The 22,035-nt window shown below is 43.2% G+C and overlaps 1 protein-coding gene across 1 annotated transcript in view; it reads left to right on the forward strand.

The window, feature by feature from the left end:
- The window catches only part of NEGR1 (neuronal growth regulator 1), a 960,162-nt gene that overhangs the window by 730,746 nt on the left and 207,381 nt on the right, over positions 1 to 22,035 (forward strand). Inside the window, exon 5 of the mRNA XM_001364379.4 lies at positions 11,380 to 11,500. Coding sequence (XP_001364416.1) covers positions 11,380 to 11,500 — 121 coding nt within the window. The remainder of the gene's footprint in view (positions 1 to 11,379; positions 11,501 to 22,035) is intronic.

Below are 22,035 nucleotides of genomic sequence, written 5' to 3' on the forward strand. Positions count from 1 at the left end.
GGGTAATTCCCCTGGTCTCACCCAGCTACTGATGAATCGGGGAATACTTGGGATGCACTTCAGACATATCTTGGTCCAAAGTTCAAAGCTCCTTGAGGGCAGGGATACCATTTCTGTGTCTGGCATCGTACCCAGTGGGTCAAGGGATGGTTATAAAGGATCATTAAGGAACGATGGATTAACTGACTGTTAGGCCAGGAGAAAGAAGAGCCCTGAGGAGTCCAGTGGTGGGCTGTAGCATGTGGAACTCGAGGGTGCCTTGGGCTGACCAGTGCAAGAGCTCTTCCTCCTTGGCACCCAGTCTGGTTTTCCCGCTGATGTCCATCTCAGGAGCAGAATTCAAAGGCGAGCCAGAGCCACCACAACCAGCGGAGGAGATGGAAGAGAAGGCACAAGGCAGCCTCTCTCCTGGCTTCTGGCAGGATCTTTCCTAACAGCCAGCACTTGAGCTGCCTCCAGTTTGTACGACCGCTAGACCCAAGCTCGCTAGGCCTGCTTCCGTCTGTATTCAGGTCTTGTGCTTTGCTCTTACAGGGAACAGAATTATTAGGACACATAAATGTGTACCGCATCGCCCTAATAACCGAGATTTCTAGCCCATAAAGAATGCTTATTTGCTAAATAAACAAATCCATTTCTCGGATGAAAATCCAATTCTGTGAGGCTGGAGTGACTGTCCTAGGGACAGCAAGATTCTACTTTAATTTAAATGACGGGATATGTTCATCCCTTTCCTCTGCTTGCATACATGGCCTTAAGCAGGGCGAAGTCTTATTGATGCTAAGGGAGAATGGATGTGTGGACACAGATCTCTTTTTCAATGCTTGCTGATGCAGGGATCCTGGCTTTGTGTCCTCGCCCACCTAATGCATAAAGCCCACCCATCTAAACACACATTTATGCAAGTCCTGTGAATTTTTTTGGATAGTCAACAAATTTGTGCTCAGTATCCATTCTCTGCAGTGCTCTTACATACATTGGCTTGGGGAAAATGCAAAGATAAACAAATAGAACTACACCTTCGAGCTGGCGCTGTTGTTGGGGATAAAGAGAAATGCACACTTGGGTGGTGATGTGGCATGGGGGAAAGAAGAGTGGACCAATGACCTCCCGCTCAGGAAATCCCTCAACCAAAGCAAACTGACGGCTGTCCTGAAGCCTCAGGGTCTGGGGGACGTGTCTAGGGCACTTGGGGTTAAAGTGACTTTTCCAGGGGTGTGCAGTCATTGGCCAGGAAGTCCAAAGAGGACTCTTTGAAAGTGCAAACCATGGAAGCTCCCCTCCTCTTCAAAATGATTTGTCATGTTGGTATTGTTGTGGTCATCCATTTCATTATTAGGCTGAATTTCTGGAGTTTCAGGGAAGATTGTCAATGATTTCCAGTTCATTAGGTTTTCCTTTTCCTTTTTTTACCTCTTCAGACTTCAGTAGCTCTTCCCCTTAGTTCTTATTTCATCTAATCTAGTTTTGAGAGTAAAGAGAGTTCTTGCAATTGCCCTGATTTGATCTATTGTATGAGTTGGAGTATAACCATCACCAAAACAAAGGGAACAATTAGTATAACAGCCTCAAGGTCCGAAGCATTCCTGTCCTTAGTTCATTGATGTGTGTTCAAGGTGCATCTACTTGAAAAAGTCAAGTTTTCTGCCCTGAAGAATTTAAGAAGGTGGAATTCTTTCTTTCTTCCAGTTTATTCTGATAGAGCTTCTCTTCCTGTGGTGATGATGATGATGATGATGGTGATGATGATGATGATGATGATGATGATAGTGATGGTGAAGATGGTGATGATGATGATGATGGTCATGATGGTGATGATGATGATGATGATGGTGCCACCATGGAATTTAGAGGTTGAAAAAGACCTCAGAGACAATGTAATCCAGTCCATCATTGTTTGAATATGTAGCCTGAGATTCTGAAATGATGGCTATCTTGCCCAAGATGATGCATGTCTATTAAAAACTGTACTGGGATTGGAGATATCATGGGTAGGATTTGATAGGTAGAGAACAGAAAAGTCAGCCTTATGGGAAAGGGGAAGACATTTCAGTTTTTAAAAATGCCCCATACCATGTAATTTGATATGATGATTAGCATAATGGCAGTTGGAAGACATGGCAAAGACCTGGAGCATGCGTGCAATTCTAGGTTCATCTACCGTATGGTTGGGAATAGTCTTTTTCAGTGACTGCATGAACTGTCTGCGTTTTTGTAGCTGGCTGACTAAGCACAAGTGTGGCTTCACCTGCAGACAGTATGCAGGGCAAAGGCCAGACGCCTGTCCTTTGGGCACTTTCAAAGACAGAGACCAGTCCAGGTACACTTACACAGTCAGGGACAGAGGATATTCCTAGCCCCAGGGGCGGCCCAAGCAGAATGTCCGTTCAGGTTCTGGTCCTTCCTTCGGCCTCCTGATAACGTCCCCCCGCATCATCTATACAAGTGGCACCATTTTACAATCTCTAGGCATGGGCCAAACCCCGTTACATAAAACATCAGTGCTTGGATTTATCTGCCTGAGTTTGTCTGTGACAAAGAGTGGGAGAAGTTTTCATGCGTTGGGAAGAGCCATCCAAAAGCACGGCGTTATTCTGAGAAGCAACGGCTGCCATTCAGAGAAATTGAGAGCAGCGTGGAGATGTGGGGAGAAAGACCAGTTGGGTGGATGTTCATTCTGTGGAGAAGAACCAGGACTTCCCTCCCCCAGCTAATTTGTGGGGAAAGAAATCAATCAAATGCACATGGCCAGAGCATCACTGACTTAGACCTGGAAGAACCTCACATGTGTGGAGTCCATTCGTACAAAGTCGCGTGTCAATGAATTCCTCCTATTTTATCCTTTCTTGGCGCAGGAGAGCACTTTGTCCCATCTGTGTACTTTTCAAGTTCAAGTGCAGACCCAGCTGTCTCTCCAGGGTGAGCATTTTGGCCAGAGTGTCCGTCATTAGCATTACAGGAGAATGAGCAGAACAACATAAGTATCTACAAGTCCCGGGTACCAGACTGGCCACTGATCTCAGGCCCCCATCATAGATCTGCGCAAAGACAAAGAAAACGAAGGCGGCACTTGGCTGTCAGCTCTTTTTTTTTTTTTTGCCAAGAGGACCAGATCTGAATGTCAGCCTCAATCCTCGGGTTCCATCCCACCACGGAACACAGCAGGAGCACCAAGATCTTGGTTGAATCCATTGTCCGCTCAGACACTAAAACGTTGAGCCAGACCTTTTAGATCAAATTTACTAGTAAGTTTCCAGTTCTTGATTGCTTTTCATCCAAAAGATGGAAAGCCATTTCTGTTTTGGATTAATTTCATTGGCTTGCATCAACAAGAGAGCTTTTCTCCAGCCCACCATAAGGGGGGCTTCCACAATGCTCTGCCTCTCTAGCACCCTCTGCAGAGGTTCAGGCATGCTGAGTCTACTCAGCTACCACAGGGGAACCCCATTCCCTTCTGTCAAGGGCAATGAGGAGCCAAGGAGGGACCTACCACTGTGAATTATCAAGGGAGATTCACTTGATTAACAACATTCTAGAAAGCAGTTGTGAGGGAGGAATTCTGGGAGAGCAGAGAGCAAGGAGGAAAGAGTGTTTTAATCAACTTATACCCTGGTGGGGGTTAATGAAGCAGGAAGAGTGGCAGACCTGTCTCTGCTCCTTTAACTTAAGAGTCACCATGGCTCCCTATTCTTGAAAGGGGATGACTCTATGATGTGCTAATCATCGCTAAAGGGTCATGAGAAGAATTCTGGAGGAAGCCAGAGCAGCGGAGAGAGTGCCGAATGAGCCTCGCACATTGATGCGCTGTGTGTCCACAGGCACCTCAGGGAAGCTCTTTGAGCCTCAATTCTTACATCAGTAAAATGGGTATAGAGTTGTTACCTCACCTGCTGGGCAGGTCTCTAAGTGTCCAAGGTCCTCTGAGGACTGCTAATCATCGCCATTGGCAGTATTGTTAACAGAAAGACAACTTGGAATTTCTCAGCAATTCCCTAAAATCTCAGCCTTCCTCTTTAAAATTGGCTCAGCTGGTTCACTGCAGAGACTATTTATGGTCAAGTGTTTGGAAAATAAGGAATGCCATCCCACAGAGGTTTAGAGTTTGGCTTTTGAGCAGCTTGGCTTCCTCCGTTTGGCTGGTCCCCCAAATGGGTGTTTGGAGATAACACTCAATATGTCTCGAAAGGGGAATTAATCCACAGTACAGAATTCCTTTATTTTCCCTTATAATTGAGCATGTGTTCCATTCTGAGCGATATTCGAAGACACCTCCCCTCCTGCATGGAGCCACCCTGGTTTGTTTGTTTTTCCAAAAGCAAAGAGTTTATTAAATCATTCATGTCATTCCCGATGAATTCTGGCTTTCCAGGCTCTGAGCTCAAAATCTCCTATCTCTGTATGATTAGTTGTGTAACCAATGGATGTCTGTGACCCTCCCCCATGGCAAGATGTCCTGCAAGGAGACTTCCAGGCCCAGATCTATGATCACGTGAAAACTCAGCCAACCAATGAATCGATAATATTTATTAAGCACCTACTATGTGCCGGGTGTTTTCCTAGAATTAAACCATCCCCATTATTAAGGAGTTTACATTCTAACAGGAAAGAACAAATACACAGAAAGATATCCTGCATAAATGAACATTGAACAAATATAAATATAGGATTAAATACAAGACAGTTTGATAGGCTGAGTACTTGCAGTTGGAGGTGGGGAGCTCTCAGGAAAGGCTCCATCACAGCGTGGTGTCCAAAGGGGCCCCTATGAAGTGGCTGTGATGGTATGACATATCAATGGATACAGGAAGGATCACCTTAGAGCCAGGGAAAACTGAGCTGAAGTCCTGCCTCTGACATGTGCTGAGGGTGGGACTCTGGGCAAGTCCCCAGGCCTCAGGGTCCCCTAAACGTTTCAGGGATTCTTGGTCACTGATCTGAATTTCTCTCTTCTCATGTTGTGTCCACTTTCTAGCCCAGTGCTGAGTAGATAGAAGGTGCTCAATAATTCCTTGTCAAGTTATTGGATTCTCTGGAGCTCAGGAGGTTTCTCAGCTGAGAATCCTCCACCCTGAAGAAATCACCCACAGCCAGATACTAAGAAATGCTCATTTTTCCAGCATCTATTCTGAATAGAGATAATTGTATGCCCTCCCATCCAAACCTTCAGTAAATATATAATTTTTAGGTTTTTATTTAATTAATTTAGAATATTTGTTCATGGCTACAAGATTCATGTTCTTTCCCTGCCCTCCCTCAACCCCTTCCCATAGCCGACGTGGAGTTCCTCTGGATTTAACATGTGTCATTGATCAAGACCCATTTCTATACCATTAATATTTGCACTAGGGTGATCATTTAGAGTCTATATCCCTAGTTATGTCCCCATCAACCCATGTGATCAAGCAGTTGTTTTTCTTCTGTGTTTCTGCTCCCCCAGTTCTTCCTCTGGATGTGGATACATTCTTTCTCCTCAGTTCCTCAGGATTGTCCTGGGTCATTGCATGGCTACTAGTAGCAAAGTCAGTTATATTCAATACAATGTATCCATCTCTGTGGTTCTCCTGGTTCTGTTCCTTTCACTCTGCATCAGTTCCTAGAGGTCTTTCCAGTTCACATGGAATCCCTCCAGCTCATCATTCCTTTGAGCACAATAGTATTCCATCACCAACATATACCACAATTTGTTCAGCCATTCCCCAATTGAAGGGCATCCCCTCATTTTCCAATTTTTGGCCACCACAAAGAACGCAGCTATGAATATTCTTGTACAAGTCTTTTTCCTTATTATCTCTTTGGGGTACAAACCCAGCAGTGCTATGGCTGGATCAAAGGGCAGGCAGTCTTTTAGTGCCCTTTGGGCATAGTTTCAAATTGCCCTCCAGAATGGCTGGATCAATTCACAACTCCACCAGCAATGAATTAGTGTCCCAACTTTGCCACACTCCCTCCAGCATTCATTACTTTCCTTTGCTGTCATGTTAGCTTTTCTTTTTTTTCAAAAGAGCTTTTGCTTTAGATCAATAAGGGTAATATTTTCTCTCCCAAGACCCTCCCCACTGGGCTCTCTGCCTAATTCATGGGGCCAAAACAGAACCACCTGAAAGAAAGTCTTCAAATACAATTATGGGAAATCTCAAGCCACTGAAAGTGAAAATCAAACCAGCTGTCTTAGAGGCAGCAGATTCCTGACACCCAAATAAAGGGGTTTTGTCATTATTGCTGCTGTTGTTAGCTCATCTTGGCTATCAGAGGATGATGAGGGATTCATTGCTATGATCACTACTCCACAAGGATGGTGGAGGGTCGTCAGACATATGCATTCTCAGCTCTTGGGACTTTATTCAGCAGACCAAAAGTGGATGATGGTCTTCCTGGCTATTGTCAAGGATCAAAAAAAATCTCTGCATCTGGATTGAGCTTACTGGGTGCCAAGTCAAAGCTAGCACCTGCAGAGCCTGGAGTTTTGGCTGAAGAACCCTTAATTATCTCCATCCTGAAATGACTGGCTTAACAATGAAAGGAAATAGTCCCACTGAGCAAATGAAAAAGAAGGATCCTCTTTTATGAACAGCTAATCACACAGGTGTTAAATACTTCTCATAGACCCTTTCACTGCTGGCTCAACCCCACATCTGCTTTGCTATTTTCAGCACATCTGCCTAATAATATTCTGATGAACTTGAGACCATTGTACCCACAAAATTACCTTAGTGCTATACCACAAAGAGCTCATTTCTCACATACCATGGGGCACCCAAATTGTACCTTTGACCATCCTGCAGCCTGATCTAAAAGATGCCACTGACCTTCTGAGTGGCTGGCACTTGACCAGTCCCTTCTCTACTGTTCTAGTGCTATTGGTGGAAGGGCTGTATGGACTGGAAGAGAAGAAAGGCAGTTGGAAAGGGAAAGCAGATTTAGGACTGTTAGGCTCATCATTTTACAGATGGAGAGAGAGAGAGACAGAGACAGAGAGAGAGACAGAGAGAGATAAATAACTTGTCTAAAGTCACACAGCTAATATGTATCTGGGGTAAGATTTGAAATCTACTCTTCCTATCTCTAAACTGGACCTTCTGGTTACCTGAAAATTTTTTTCATAAAAAATCCAACATCACCGTAGGTTGGGTTCATGTCTTTAAGTTTGCCTTTTGAACTACAAAAAATTTTGGTAGAAAATCAAGTGGGTTCTCACAGAGTTTTGCTTTAATACATTTTATTAATAATCATATCCTTGGGAAAATATGTTGTGACCAATAGAAATGCATGACATATGTATATATAACAACAGACATATATTACATATATAAATATATATCATATTATGAATATGTTATAAATATAAAGGTTTCATCTATATATTAAATAATTCAATTAGTCTCTAACATTTATAATATGAAACATATTTCTCTTATTCTAAATATATGTTTAACTATTGCAGCTGAAGTTTAATTTATCTAGGCTGAGGTCCATCTTATAGGATATGGAATAATTGAATAGAGATGCACCACCAAACAACAAATGAAATTTATCAAGATTTGATCATCTTAGCAACTACTCGAAATCATATGTTGACATGGTAGTGATGGATCCATGATCTCCCTGATAGAAACTCTCTCCAAAAATGAAATAAAGTAGTCAATATACAGACTCATAACCATTTATTAAGCCTATTCTACATGCCAGACACTATGCTAGATAAATGATTGCAAATGGTAGCCCATCCCCTCCCATCTCAATCTGCATGAGTGCAGTCTTCACTTCACTTCTCAATCTTCATGCCTCTAAATAGTGCAGATGATGGCTTCACCAACATTCTGGAGAGCCTTCTCTGAGTCTCTTTTACAACAGGGATAATTGAACAAAATAAATCAAAGGCAAGTTCTGACCCCATAGGGTAAAGAATTTTAATCCATTTTTCTTTAACTTAACCTTAATAGTATGTTGACTTTCCTGTGCACAGACCACTGCCAGTCAAATTATATCTTCCTCTTGCTTTGCAAGCTTCTGAAACTATATTCCTAGAATTAGGGCAGGTCAGGAATAGGGCCTAGTACTCAATCCATGAAAAAATATGTAGGAGAATCTCTTTGGAATTTGGAAATTCAACCCTTCCACTTGTTTACATCCACATAATCAAGGCTGTGTTGCTAGACCCCCATTAGCTGCTTGTTCCTTCCCATCCCAGGTTATCTTTGTCTTCAGAGAATATGCTATTTCTCCCTTAGAACATAAGCTCCTTGAGGGCAGGGAGTTTTTAATGTTTTTCTCCCTATCTCCAATATCTAGCATAGTTTCTAGCACATAGTGGGTGATTAACAAATGCTTCTTGGTTGATTGATCACAATTTCATGTTAGGTATCAATCACCTTCAACGATTGCTCTGCTTTTTAAAATTCTACATCTCCCCTATCACCCTCATCACGCATGGCCCTACTAAATGCCCTCAGGCTTCCACTGGTCTCTAAAATATTAGTGTTTCAGATCATCTTTCTAAAACAGAACCTTTCATTTATTTTCTGTACCATTTAATTCATTTGCATAAGATGGGTCAGTCTCCCAGAGAAAGGCGTATGGTTAGATATTTCGTCTGGCAGGGTTTTAAGGTGTGTCCCTGAAGGTGTTGACAGGCTTTCTCCCAGGTCTTCTGCTCCAGTCCCCTTTCTGATGTGTTCTCTCCACTGTCAATCACATTCCTGTTTGGTATCCAGCCTATATCATGAATATGTCTAGTCATTGAGCACCTGAGTACCATTTAAACAATTAACATAAATTAGCTCTTACAAAGGGATGTTTACTTTGAAGACAGAGCAAGGACAGAAGTTTCAAAGTATTTCTTCCTGAACTCTGGGGCTCCCCCTCTCTCATCCTTCACTTCAGTTCAAGGAATAAGTAGGTTGACAAAAAGCATGTGCTACAAAGCATTTGCCTTGCCAAGTTCTCACTGAAATCCAGCAGAGCCCAAGGATGAGGTGTTGTCTCCACTACAGCTGTACTGAGCCAAGCAGGTCATGTCTCCAGACTTTGACTCTTGCCTTTTCATCAGCAGCCATGGATTAGTCATTGCCTCTTGGCTGATGATCCCCCTATCTAGGGGCCCAACCTTCATGTCTTTAGTCTCCTCTAGTCTCTCATCTCCAACTGACTTTCAGATGGTAGACCTCTTAAACTCACCATCTTTCCCCCTCTCTCTTCCCTCTGACTGAAGAGGATGACACCCTCTTCTCAGGCCACCAGACTCACAACCCTGGAGACATCCTGGACTCCTCACTGCCTCTCCCCTTCCATTTCCAACCGATGCACAATGTCTACCAATTTTACCCACTTACCACCTTTAGCATTTCCTCCTCCTTTTCCTCTTTTGCCTTCCTTTTTATTGCCAGCATTTAGCAGTCTCTGGCATTTGCTTCTTCATGCCTTCTTTCACTCATTCACTCTGTGCTTCAGCCAGTTATGGGCACATAGTCCATTCATAAGGTGCTTTTAAACAGTGGATTCGATTTTCATTTCAGTTCATCATACCTGGCTTTTCAGGCAATATTCTCGATTTCATGGTTTTGTTTGTAACGAGTCATGGCACTCTTGACAAATATGAAGTAATTAAACTAACCAGGTTATCAATAGAAACTTGAAATGGATCTTTTGTCAAGAGTTTTTATTGCATCTTCAATATTAGCTAGAAATCATAAAAAAAGTTATAGGCTTTTTGTGTGATTGGGAGAAAGATGTGTGAAAGAGAGAGATTATCCTTCTGGAAGTCATGTAACTCTAAAATCTAAAAAAGAATTGTAATTGAGGGTCACCTAGAGAACAATAAAGAAGGAGAATAAAGTATGGGAACACAGAAAAAGGGCACGAAGATATTACAAGAGAGGAAACAAGGAAAGGAGAGCATCCACCAATTAGTCAAGTCTTCACTCAACAACATTAGCTCCTACTATTTGCCAGGCATTGGTATATAGAGAAAATAAAGTAAGGTAGATCAGAGGATCTAGGTTCAAAGCCCATCTTTGACTCCCTGTTGCCTGTGTGACTTTGAACATATAACTTAATCTTTTACAGCCGAAATTTCTACATTTAATAAGAGATGATTTTACTAAATGTCCAAAGAGTTACGTCCCAGCTTTAAATTGTCCTATTTCCTCCTACTTTCTAATCAAAGAATTGACTAGGCAAAAGGGCACCCAGGACCTATGGAATGAGTGAGGCATAACCAAAGGACCAGCCTCTAGTGCCCTGGTGTATTCATAATGTCGAGAGAAAGCAAGAGCAGCATCTGGGACGTGTGGAGGACTCCTAGTGAGGAATCCATAGGTAGAAAAAGGTAAAAGGAGTGTGGGCAGTCCTGGAGAGAGTCCTAGCATTAATGAAAGCCTAAATCCATTGGAGAATTTGAGCGATCGAAAGGGAGAGAATATATATATATATATATATGTATATATATATATATACATATATATATATATATTCAAGGTAATCGTTGGGGATATGGAGGTATGCAGAGCTTCATTTTAGGCCATTTTAGAAACAGGAAACACTTGAAGAAGAACATTCAAAAGCTGTTTCTCATTTGTTTTAATCCTGCTTTTACTTTTTTACGCAACCCTTTTAGATGAATAATTCTGCATCATTTTCAGGGTTGTCATTATCCCCATCCCTGCTTTGGGTTCTTCCCCTCTGCCCCTTCCACACTGTGGAGAATAGGACTATAAAATAAGCCTGGAGGGGGTCTAATTGGGGGGCAGAGTATCAGCCCGCACAGAATCCGATGAACCATCAGCAGTCCGCTTCTAATAAAGACCACATCCTGATGGAAGAACGCTTGGGCTGCTCTTCCTGTTTTCTCTGTAGAGATGGAACATTCACCCCATGTTGTTTTATGACTTCCTAAAGACATCCCAAAGAGATCCAGTGCACTGGGCTATTTTTAGATGCTCCACATGCGGAGCTCAGTAAGTCCTTCGCCTAAGGAGGATAATCCCTGGAGTGTCAGCCGGGCCGTTTTATTAGGACTGTCCGTCGTGTTCACACAGTTGTAGAATCACATTTTTTTTCCTAAGAAAGACACGTACAAAGTGTTTGTCCAGGACACGCCTCACCCCCTCCCCTCCCTGCCCCCATCTCGCTTCTCCGAAGGCAGACGGAGAATGGATTACCTTGACACGGCGCTCCCAGGAAACATCTATTTGCTGTTCAACTTGAAAAATGCTGCTGAAAATGACTGGTTTTGTATTAGCAACATAAAACATGGAAAATGTGATGAATTAGCCCATCAGGTGTAAGATTACTTTGAATCTAAAAAGAATAAACATATATAGGGGTCATATTTCTGCCGTTGACTTTGTGCCTTACAGATGCTTGTCTTTTTTCTTCCCCCAGTTGCCCCGACAATCCAGGAAATCAAATCCGGGACGGTGGCCCCTGGACGCAGCGGACTGATAAGATGTGAAGGTGCTGGCGTGCCGCCTCCAGCTTTCGAGTGGTACAAAGGAGAGAAGAAGTAAGTTTCCGTCGTTGTGTTGGGATCTGAGCACATGAAGGCGAGCTCCTTGGTTTAGGGTGGCCCGGGTTGCCCCTCGTAGCTTCCCATGTGAAAGCAAGTTGGTGGAACCCCTCATGGCTCACCCAGGGAGAGTCGAAGAAGCTCTTTATATCAGGGAGAAATGTCAAGTTTCTTTTCTAGGGTGGTAGAGATGATTGTCAAATTACAATTTACATCTTTATATTTTTACCCCATTTCTGAACTTCCACTATGATAAACTCTCACATATTCAGGTTTATGAGAAGGAATTAGGAAGCCTAGAAAGAAATATTTTCTAGTCTCTCTCTCTCCCTCCCCCCACTCTGTTTCTGTATCTGACTCACCGTCTCTTTCTGTCTCTCCCCATTTGTGTGTCTGTTTCCATCTCTGTGTCTCTCTCTGTTTCTTTCTAGCTCTCTCATTGTCTCTTTTTCCTCCTGAGATTTCACTGATATAGTTGACGTGTAGTGGATAAAGTCCTTCTACCAACAACGATCAACATGAGCTCTCCAGATTATAAAATCATAGTCTGGGGCACCAACATTCATTTCAGTGTCCACTACACAACCCTGCAATTTAAACTAATCAATTGTCCACTCGATAAACATCCATTTTTAAAAAGCACCTACTGTGTGGCAATTTACTATTGCTATAAATATTAATATTACTGCTAGTATTAAAGCTACTACTACTACTAAGCATTTATTAAGCACTGAGTTCTCAGAACACTTAAATTCTAACATCAGAAATAAATGCACCTATGTATATGCAGAATAAACATAAATGTAAAGAAATAAATGAAAATGAATTCAAAGAATTTCAGTATACTTAAGAAAGGAGGAAGCTTGCAATGAAAGGGATCAGGAAAGAAATAAAAAGCAGCACTTCAAACAAAATAATACACAACACCCCTAACTTTTAAAAATACAATATTGTTGATGTCTTTTGTTTGTCCAAATGCCTTTGGATCAGCCATCCTAGAAAACTTTACATTTCAAAGGATATTTTTAAAGGAAAAAAAGAGGAAGAAGGGGGGAAATTAGCAAAACACTAAAAAAAAGTCTGAATAGAAGTGCAATATTCTGCAAAGGGGAGAAAAAGCCAACAAGAGGATAAAAGGGAATCATTAGAGTTGATTATTTTGTGGCACTTTTCATTTACATAGTTGTCATCACTTTTTCATTGCTTTCTTGACTTGGCTGGGGTTGATAGGCATTGGCATTGTAGGGAAGTGAGCAAATGAAGTCAGGACCAATTTGGCCTATGGGGATACACCCCTGGTCTCTCTTGCTCACAATTTGCCACTGAGAGTGGAATCAAGGGATGTTTTTGAAGAGTACTCAAGTTAAGTGGATCCACCGAGTATTTATAGAGTGCTCACTTTAGATCAGACACTGAACTGGGTGCTGGAGATACAAAGACAAAAGTAAAACAAAAAGCCAACCCTTTCCACAAGTAACTCCCATTTGGCTTGGAATGAAAGACGTTTGACATTGATGAAATTATGAGGGACAGTTCCAAGAGGCCTCTTTTCTAGCTCCCTCCTTCCAAGAATGAGGCGGGCTCATCACCGTATTCCCGGAGATTCAGAAATTGCCCTGGTCCTCTGCCTCCCTGAGTCACAGCATCCTCCCTCTGGACCCAAAGGAACCACGACAAATTGTGAGGGCAAACGATTGGATCATATCTTGCAACAATAAAAGTATGTTGGCAGAGGAGAGTGTCCATTAACAGGACTTCCTTAGTCCTCCTTGGCTCAAGTCTAGCTCTTTTCTTCCCCACCCCACTTTGGTCTCCATTCAAGTTAGTATTGTGAACCCCATGGAAGCAAGCATCCCTCTGGAAAGAGCCAATGACCGGGGACAGCCAGTATCTTCTTTGCTCCCTCCTTCCTCAGTGGAAATAGAATAAATAACACTCTTATAATAAATAGCTGGTTTTAAGCTAAGACATACAATAATATCCTCTCAGGTTCCTCTGAATCATGTTTCTACTCCTTTGGGGACTTTATATTAAATGAAGATTTAGTAATAGAATCATAATTGCTCAAGACCCTTATTAGGAAGAAGTGGTTTGACCCTCTGCCTTCATTGAAATATGCATTTATTTCTATACGACCCTTGACCTTTTCTCAGGGGGAGACAACTTATGGGTCACCAGAACCATTTCAAAGACTCAAGCCAAGTTTGTCCCGTGTCTTTTAAGAGATCAACAGTTGGAGGAGCAATTGGGGAAAGAACAGACCTTTCCTTGGAAATCTCCCCAGTCCTTGAAAAGTGAGGACAACTGGTGACTAGCCCAAGACTTCTGCTTGAAAATGGCTCTAAGATCAATAGCCTTTCTCAGTCTCCTCTTCCTTTGACCCACTCAGTCCTCCATTTCTTTAATCTTTTTGACACTGGCCCCTACACTGCCAATTCTTTCTAGCTCAGCTCTTGAGGTTGCCATTCCTTCTTCTCTGATGCCAGCCTCGAAAGCCATGAATCAGAATTGATCTTCTTCTTCTTCTTTTTTTTTATCAAAGCAATGGGGCACAAGTAAATCATCCCACCCAATATGAACCTATTTCCAGTGGGAGCTCATTTCACTTCTTTCAATGGCTTTTAGGATTTCTAAATCAATCATAGACTTTTTGCACCTAGTATGAAGTCTTTGATTGACACATTGATTCAAGGGAGTTGTTCACATTTAGTTCATATGTCTGATTGACTGATTAAATCTCAAAATCTAGAGCTCCATAATAATGAGGTAGGATACCTTGCTTAGCCAATCAAGCCAAAGTCCCATTATTTTTAGTTTCACAGTCAGAAGAGGTCATCATCCCTTCTGTCCCTACATGAAAGAGAGTCCTCTCCACAGCATGCCCAACCCTGTACAACTGAACTTCTTTTTTGATCAGTGCCTTGAACAAAGACACAGGTGGCATATTTGTCAAACTTTTGGATAGCATAAAGTTGGAAGAGAGTCACTGCAGTCACCCTTTGTAATGGGACATCTAAAGAGTAATGACTCTGCTTTAGTTTGGCCATTCACCCACTTCCAAATTCATTTCATTTCCAGCTTTTCCTCAAGAATAACAGACAACCTTGCTAAATTCTAGTAAAGTCAAGCTATAATGTTCCTCTGAGCAACAAGTCTAGTACTTGTATTAAAGAAAAAAGAAAATGAAACTTTGGCTAACATGGCCTTTTCCCAATGAAGCAATAGGTCAATCAGCACAATACGGAGACAATTCTAGACCTTTGTCATTTTCAGTTCTTTATCTAGAAATTCACTAACCGTACACAAAATCACACTCTTTGGAAGCCTACCAGGAATTGGAGGAGAGTTTACAGTTTTCAGACGCTCCTGTCTTCAGTTCTTTGAAATCAAGATATTTGCCCTTCACCAATCCTGCCATGCCTCTTCCATTTCCCTAATATCAATGGCAGCTTAACAACCTCATCTTCCAGTGATTTCAATTATCAAGGATATAGGGCAGTATTGGTGAACCTTTTAGAGATCATATGCCCAAACTGCACCTTCAAGCCTCCTGTGAGCCCCCTGCATTACCACAGAGAGAGGAGGAAGGAAGTACTCACATTGGGCTGCTGGACAGATGGGCAGGACATGCCAAAAATGTCCTCAGGTATGGTGGAGAGGGGGAAGGGAGCAGCCTTTTCCAGCACCTGGGGCATGCGTGCCAGGTCTTCGCCAACACAGATATAGGGAGCTCCTCTGCTCCAAAGCAACTTGAAGTCATCAATCAATTTTTCCCCAAATGCATAGAATTTGATAATATTTGTAGAGTGCGTAGCACAGTGATGATGACCGTATCTTAACAATGTTTACTCCTTTTGCATAAATTTCCTTATGCACAGTGCAACTAGCCACTGCCACAAGGCAGAGAAGGAATTACTGCAGCTCACTGATTCAGCAGTTGGTGGGCACGTGAGACTCTTATAATTTGACTAGTAATATGTATATATATATATATATATATATATTACATGAGACAAAGAAAGAAAAAATGGCCTCTCATTACAGTGTAGCTGGCTATTCAAAGAAAAAATAATGGTATTCTTGTTAAAAAGAATGTAAATTATTAGTTACCGGAGATAGAGAAAGAACACGTCCTTGTTAGTACAGCTAGTTGCCGAGACCGTAGATCACTTGAGAGACAAGATAAAGAAGGGGATTCTCTGTCCTTGGGCTGATGAAATGCTTCTTTTGTAGCAATTAAATTTTAGTTGCAATTAGAGGAGGAAGAAAGACACTGAACAAAATCAGCCGTTCTTCGTAACTAGTCTTGCAGTCCATACAGGGGTCATAACGAGCAAAAATGGAGAATACAAAATTAAATGGAGTTAATGATGCCAGTTCTTACCGTATCACTCTTAGCTCATAGAAATCCTCTTTAATTAAGCATTGCCTTACCCAGGGAAGCTCCTTACAGACTACCTCCTTCTCCTGGCCACCAAGAGGTCATTAGCCATCCTTGTTCCGTCCTCTTCTGGTCCACAGGTAATTCCTTGAGGCTTAAGAGGCCCACAACACTGGGTTTGGGGTTTCATTGGGGCTTTGTTTTCCTGTGAACCATCTCCGAGAAGGAACAGGCTTCTCTTCTGCATAATAACTGACAGCTTGTAGATAACCATCCTAAAATCACAGCCTGATTTATTTTTCCGCCAAATGGATTTCTTCATACATATCTCCCTGGAAGCTCATCACGCTATTTTCCCACTCACCGAGCTCCTAAGATGCCTTCGCAGTAATCTGTCAGTCTGGTATCTCAACACCCAGAAGAGTTTGAAGAATTGGGCTTAAATTTACTCTTCTCTTTCCAAAAGTAATTGGTGTTTGTTTAGGAAAATCATTTTTGTGGTAATTATAATTCTAGGGGAAACGTTGATTGAGCCTTCTTCCTTGGGCCCGAAATGCACGTCTTCTTCTGAGCAATCATCATCGCAGGGGAAGTGCCAGCTTGGGCCCAAGTCGGGAATTTCCTTTCCGCTTTTATTGATCGTGGCCGCTTCGCCTTTGGCTTAAGGCACGGACTACATTAGCCGGGCCAAGTTGTCCAGCAGGTGCCTAGGAAAAGAGGCCTGCGAGGGTCTGGCAGATCCCGAAAGGGCACAGGCGGAGCTGTGCATTGTCTTTAGGGAAGATTGGTTGGAATTTTTCCCCAATGAACAAACATTTGTTTTCTTTCCGCCACTCTCCTCCTCATCAAAAAGAGAAAAGAAACCAAAGCTCTGGTAACAAATACACTGTCCAGGGATGATCTGAGGAGGCTGTATTTGGGCCCAGCTAAGCCAATGCGCTCAGCAGGCAAAATGGGGACCAAAATGGTTGAGGGGGCTGCAAAGGAAAGCCTCACTCCACCGAGAAACCCAGGAAAGAATCTGGATTGAAGCCTCCCAGGCAGGCAGGGTCTGGCCCGTAGGAGGTGCTCATTGAGGGATGGACAGTGTTGGTGCCTGCTCTGCTAACTGCTGGAGGTACAAGCCCCCCCCACCCCCAACATCCCCCTCCCACAATATTGCACCTACAGGTGTGAATGCAAGGTTAGGAGGGAGCAGCAGGGTCTCCTGGGAGAAGAGGGACTCGAGTGCTGATGGGAAGGGGCTGAGGAAGGAAGGAAGCCGGAGAGATATTAGGGAAACGGAGTTTGGAGAAGTGGCTGCATGACCTACAGCTGTTTGCTGCTGCTCTGGTTCTAAGGGCTGCGAGTATGTCTAATAGGCAGCTAGCTAGCTCTGAAGTCAGGAAAGCTCATCTTCCTGAGTTCAAATCTGGTTTGAGACTTTTTCAAGCTATATGACCCTAGACAAGTCACTTAATGCCATTAGCCTCAGTTTCCTCATCTGTAAAATGAGCTGGAAAAGGAAACAGGAAACCACTCAGGTATCTCTGCCAAGAAAACTCCAAATGGGGTAAAGAAGAGTCATACATGACAGACAAGACTTAACAAAGATAAATTAAGCATCCCTAAAGACGTTAGTTGTTTGGGAAAGAAGAGGTGAGGGAGAGGCCAGGAGAAGGACACAGAGAGGGGGATAGAAGAGAAAGGGCATGGGCAGAGTGGGAAGAGAAGGAAACTTAAAGGAAAAACAGAGGAGAAACAAATTAGGAACTTACTGCCTTTGGCTAGACTCTTGGGGCTAAAAAGAGAAGCAAAAAATAACTAAGCAGAAGGCAGTCCCTCCCCTGGGCTCAAACAACACCTAAACGGAAGGTGGGGAAGAACTCCAAGGGGACCGATGGGCTAAGGCCAGAGGATCCAGAGGGGATCCAGGAGATGAGTGAGGATGGCTCTCCTGGGCTTCTTCAGGAACCCGAGTGCCAGACAGAAGTAGAGCAATCAGAGGAAGGGAGACAGTGTAGAACTAGCTTCAGGGTAAGAAAAGAGGAAGAGAAGAGGAGAGAAAAGAGAAAGGGGCACAGAGAATGATCTCAGCAGGAACAGGCAATGGAAACATTCTCTCAAAAGAAAAAAAAAAAGAAAAAGAAATGTGTGGAATAGAGAGGTAATGTTGGCAAGGAGAAGAACAAGGGTATGGGCCAGCTAGGTGGCTCCATGGATAGAGAGCCAGACCTGGAGATAGGAGGGCCTGGGTTCAAATCTGGCCCCATAACTTCCTGGCTGAGTGATTTAGGGTAAGTCACTTAACTCCCATTTGCCTAGCCCTTGGGAGGCTAGCACTCTTGTGCCTTAGAACCAATACTTACCATTGTTTTTTTTTTTTAAATTTACTTAGTCAATTTAGAACATTATTCCTTGGTTACAAGAATCATATTCTTTCCCTCCCCTTACCCCACTCTTCCCATAGCTGACATGTAATTTCACTGGGTGTTACATGTGTCCTCTGTTAGAACCTATTTCCATGTTGTTGGTATTTGCACTGGGATGTTCATTTAGAGTCTCCATCCCCAGCCACATCCCCATCAAACCATGTGATCAAGCAGTTGTTTTTCTTTGGTGTTTCTACTCCCACAGTTCTTCCTCTGGATGTGGTTAGTGTTCTTTCTCATAGATCCCTCTGGGTTGTTCAGGATCACTGCATTCATTGCCACTAATGGAGAAGTCCATTACATTCAGTTGTACCACAGTGTATCAGTCTCTGTGTACAATGTTCTCCTTTTCACAACTCCACTAGCAATGCATTAATGTCCTGACTTTGCCACATCCCCTCCAGCATTCATTACTTTCCTTTGCAATCATGTTAGCCAATCTGCTAGGTGTGAGGTGATACCTCAGAGTTGTTTTGATTTGCATCTCTCTGATTATCAGAGATTTAGAACATTTTTTCATGTGCTTATTAATAGTTTTGATTTCTTTATCTGAAAACTGCCTATCCATGTCCCTTGTCCATTTATCAGTTGGGGAATGGCTTGATTTTTTGTACAATTGATTTAGCTCTTTATAAATTTGAGTAATTAGACTTTTATCAGAGGTTTTTGTTATGAAGATTGTTTCCCAATTTGTTACTTCCCTTCTAATTTTGGTTGCATTGGTTTTGTTAGTACAAAAACTTTTTAATTATCGATTTTACATTTTGTGATTTTTTTTCTAACTCTTGTTCGGTTTTAAAATCTTTCCTATCCCAAAGATCTGACATGTATACTATTCTGTTCACCTAATTTACTTAAAGTTTCCTTCTTTATATTCAAGTTTGGTTTGCTTTTTCCCAACTTTATCGATGCTATTCAGTTCATCTCAATTCATTCAAATTCATCAAAAGAATTCATGGATTCTTTTCTGTCCTCTGGTCATCAGGTGTCATAGAAGGTTGGACCTGCAGCTAGGAAGACCTGAACCTTTTAGTTCTGTCTCAGCCACTTACTGGACAGTGTAGCTGTGGACAAATCATTTGGCCCCTCCTACCCCAGTTTCCATATTTCTAAAATGGGATAACAATAACAGCCAGTATATAAATATATGCGTGTGTGAGTGTGTATGGTGTCTGTACGTGTGTGTATAGTGCTTTGCAAACCCTTAAGCACACATAAATGCTATCTATTATTGTTGTTTGGCCCATCTATTCTGATCTCCAAGCTTTTCTGCATGTTCATTTTGGAACAGACTCCACCCTGATCTCCACCTGTTTAGCTCTTGCCCTTCTTTCAAGATCAGATTCAGGGTCTCTCTTCTCTTCCTGATTTTGTCTCCTCCATGGTCCCTCTGTGCCTTCCATGCCTTCCCTTGCTCAGATTTCATCTCTGTGTTTGTTATTTGGATTTCTGTCTTTTTTCCCTTTAGATTGTAAGAGACTCCAACACAGAGTCTGTCCCGTGTCTGGCCTTAGGATGCCAGTGCCCCATTCCATTCCATGCTCCCCAGAACAATGGAGTCAATGATCGTCTGCTGACCCAGATTCCTCCTTAATATGATCCAAGTTCCAAGAGTTTGACCCTCACTCCAATGCCTTGTAGGAGTCTCCATCCCTGGAAGTTTTCAGCATGTGGCTATGACCATGGGAGTTCCCGAATTGTGGAGGCCATTGGGCTAGGTTAAGCGCTAGGTTGCTTCTAAAGCTAAGATTCTAGGATTCCAGAAAGACAAAATGACAAAATAATTCTCTCAGAGAAAATAACAATGCTCGTTCCCTAACGTCGGGGGCTCTCGGAGTACCTTTCAGCAAATCCAATCTCTTAAGATACAAAATGGCAACCTGCTGGAAAAAGAACGAACAATTTCCCTAGAGAATGGGGCTTTCAAATATAAACTAACGTGTACGTGTACTGTGCTATGCTGATGTTGGAATAACTACTGTAAAAATGTCGGGTGTGTTTCTGTGTGAAAAATGTAATCACCAAGCTGGTTGGAGATCAGAGCTTGCTACCATTTGCCTGCCTGGGTGGATTTCACTGTCTTTGTAGACATCCAAGCCTGGGGCCTAGGAAGATGCACCTTCTGATTACTCATGATGAATATAACCGCTCTCAGCCTGGAAAACAATGCTTTATTTACTCAGCTTGGTTTTGGGCAAAGAGCCAATTATCTCAATGCTTCATGCTCTCTTTTAATGAAGAATTGTTCTTCCTGTGTCTTTCTCCCTCTGCCTCTCTTTCACTCTCTCCCTCCTCACTCCTCCCATATCTCCTAACTCCCCTCCCCTACCTCAGTTTCCCCTTCCTCCATCTTTTCCTCACCCCCCTTTCTCCCTCCTCTTCTGCCCCGTACACTCCGGAGTCACCTTAGCTTAGAACAAGAGCAGTCATGAATGTTAAACGAACTCCTGAGAAAAGAATGAATTAAAAACTCTAAAAGAATTGACTTGCACCTGAGGGAAGGAAAATAACCCCATAGACACACACACACACACTGAACCCCCTGAGAAGTGGTGGGGAAGGTGGGAGATTCGGCTTGAAGTGAGGTTCTAGAAGGAATTTGACTATTTGTTTACATTCACATCTATTATCCCCCTAAAATGTTCTCTGAGCACGTTTCCCCAGCTTGGAACCCTCGGTAGTGACCGCTGCCATGTATCCATCATACGCCAGTCAGCCAGCCAGCATTAATGAAGTACCTGCCCATTATGTGCCAAGTCCCGGGCTGTGTGCTGGGGATGCCAAGACAGAAATGGGACATTCCCTCCAGCAACTGGTTTTAGGAGTTGCTGTGGCCAAAGAAATACAACATCGGTGGGCCAGCAGTTTTGTAATGAGCCTCCCCCCCAGTAAGGCTAGCCCTTGGGCCAGACATACATCTACTGCCTGGTTGTTGGGTGGCCGGGGACCTTGGCCAGTACATGGTGTATTTCTTTGGCTGCAGCAGCCTTGAAAACCCACTACGAAGCTGAAGCGTTCATAGAGGAGGGTCTAAGGGACACGTTGGACGAGCATTCCCGTGGGCCCTTCCCTTCCCCGTAGGGCAGGACCAATGGGAAGGCTCCACCCTGGCATCTGCTCTAAGGAGTCCTGGGCTAATAAGTTGGGGCTGCTGTCCTCCCTAATGTGGGTACCTCCACTGATCGAGGTTCTTTGAAGGAGTATACACACGCACACACACATATGCATGCACACATGCACACATGCACACACACACATACACACGCACAGTGTATGAGGCTCATTCTATAACGGGGAGCTCCAGATTTCATCTGTACAGCTGACTCCTGTAGAAACCTCCCTCTAGCTTAAGAGGGGACTATAGTCGGGGCCAGTTTGAGGCAGGAACTCGCAGGGGAAGAGACTCTTCCAACGGAGGCCCATCACTCCTCTTGGAGAGCTCCCCCAGGATCTCCCAGCTACTCTGTCACAAGCCAGCCTTGCATGGAGGTCTTCTGGGCTGCAGGGCCCCTCTGTCTCCTTTGCCATGATGCCTGTCCCTGTAAGATCAGGGACATCCGGGGGCTGGCCAAGGGCCACAGAGATCTCACCCGTCCAAGACAGCTTTGCCCCAACGCATCCTGTCTGTGACTCGAGCCCTGTGTGCTCCTCCTAGGCTCCCCAATGGAGCGCTCAGAACTTATCAAGCAATTCCTGCATCGTTTCTGTTCATTCTGACAGGCTCACCGTAACCATATTGA

Source organism: Monodelphis domestica, chromosome 2 (genome assembly GCF_027887165.1).
Source record: "Monodelphis domestica isolate mMonDom1 chromosome 2, mMonDom1.pri, whole genome shotgun sequence".
NCBI lineage: Eukaryota > Metazoa > Chordata > Mammalia > Didelphimorphia > Didelphidae > Monodelphis > Monodelphis domestica.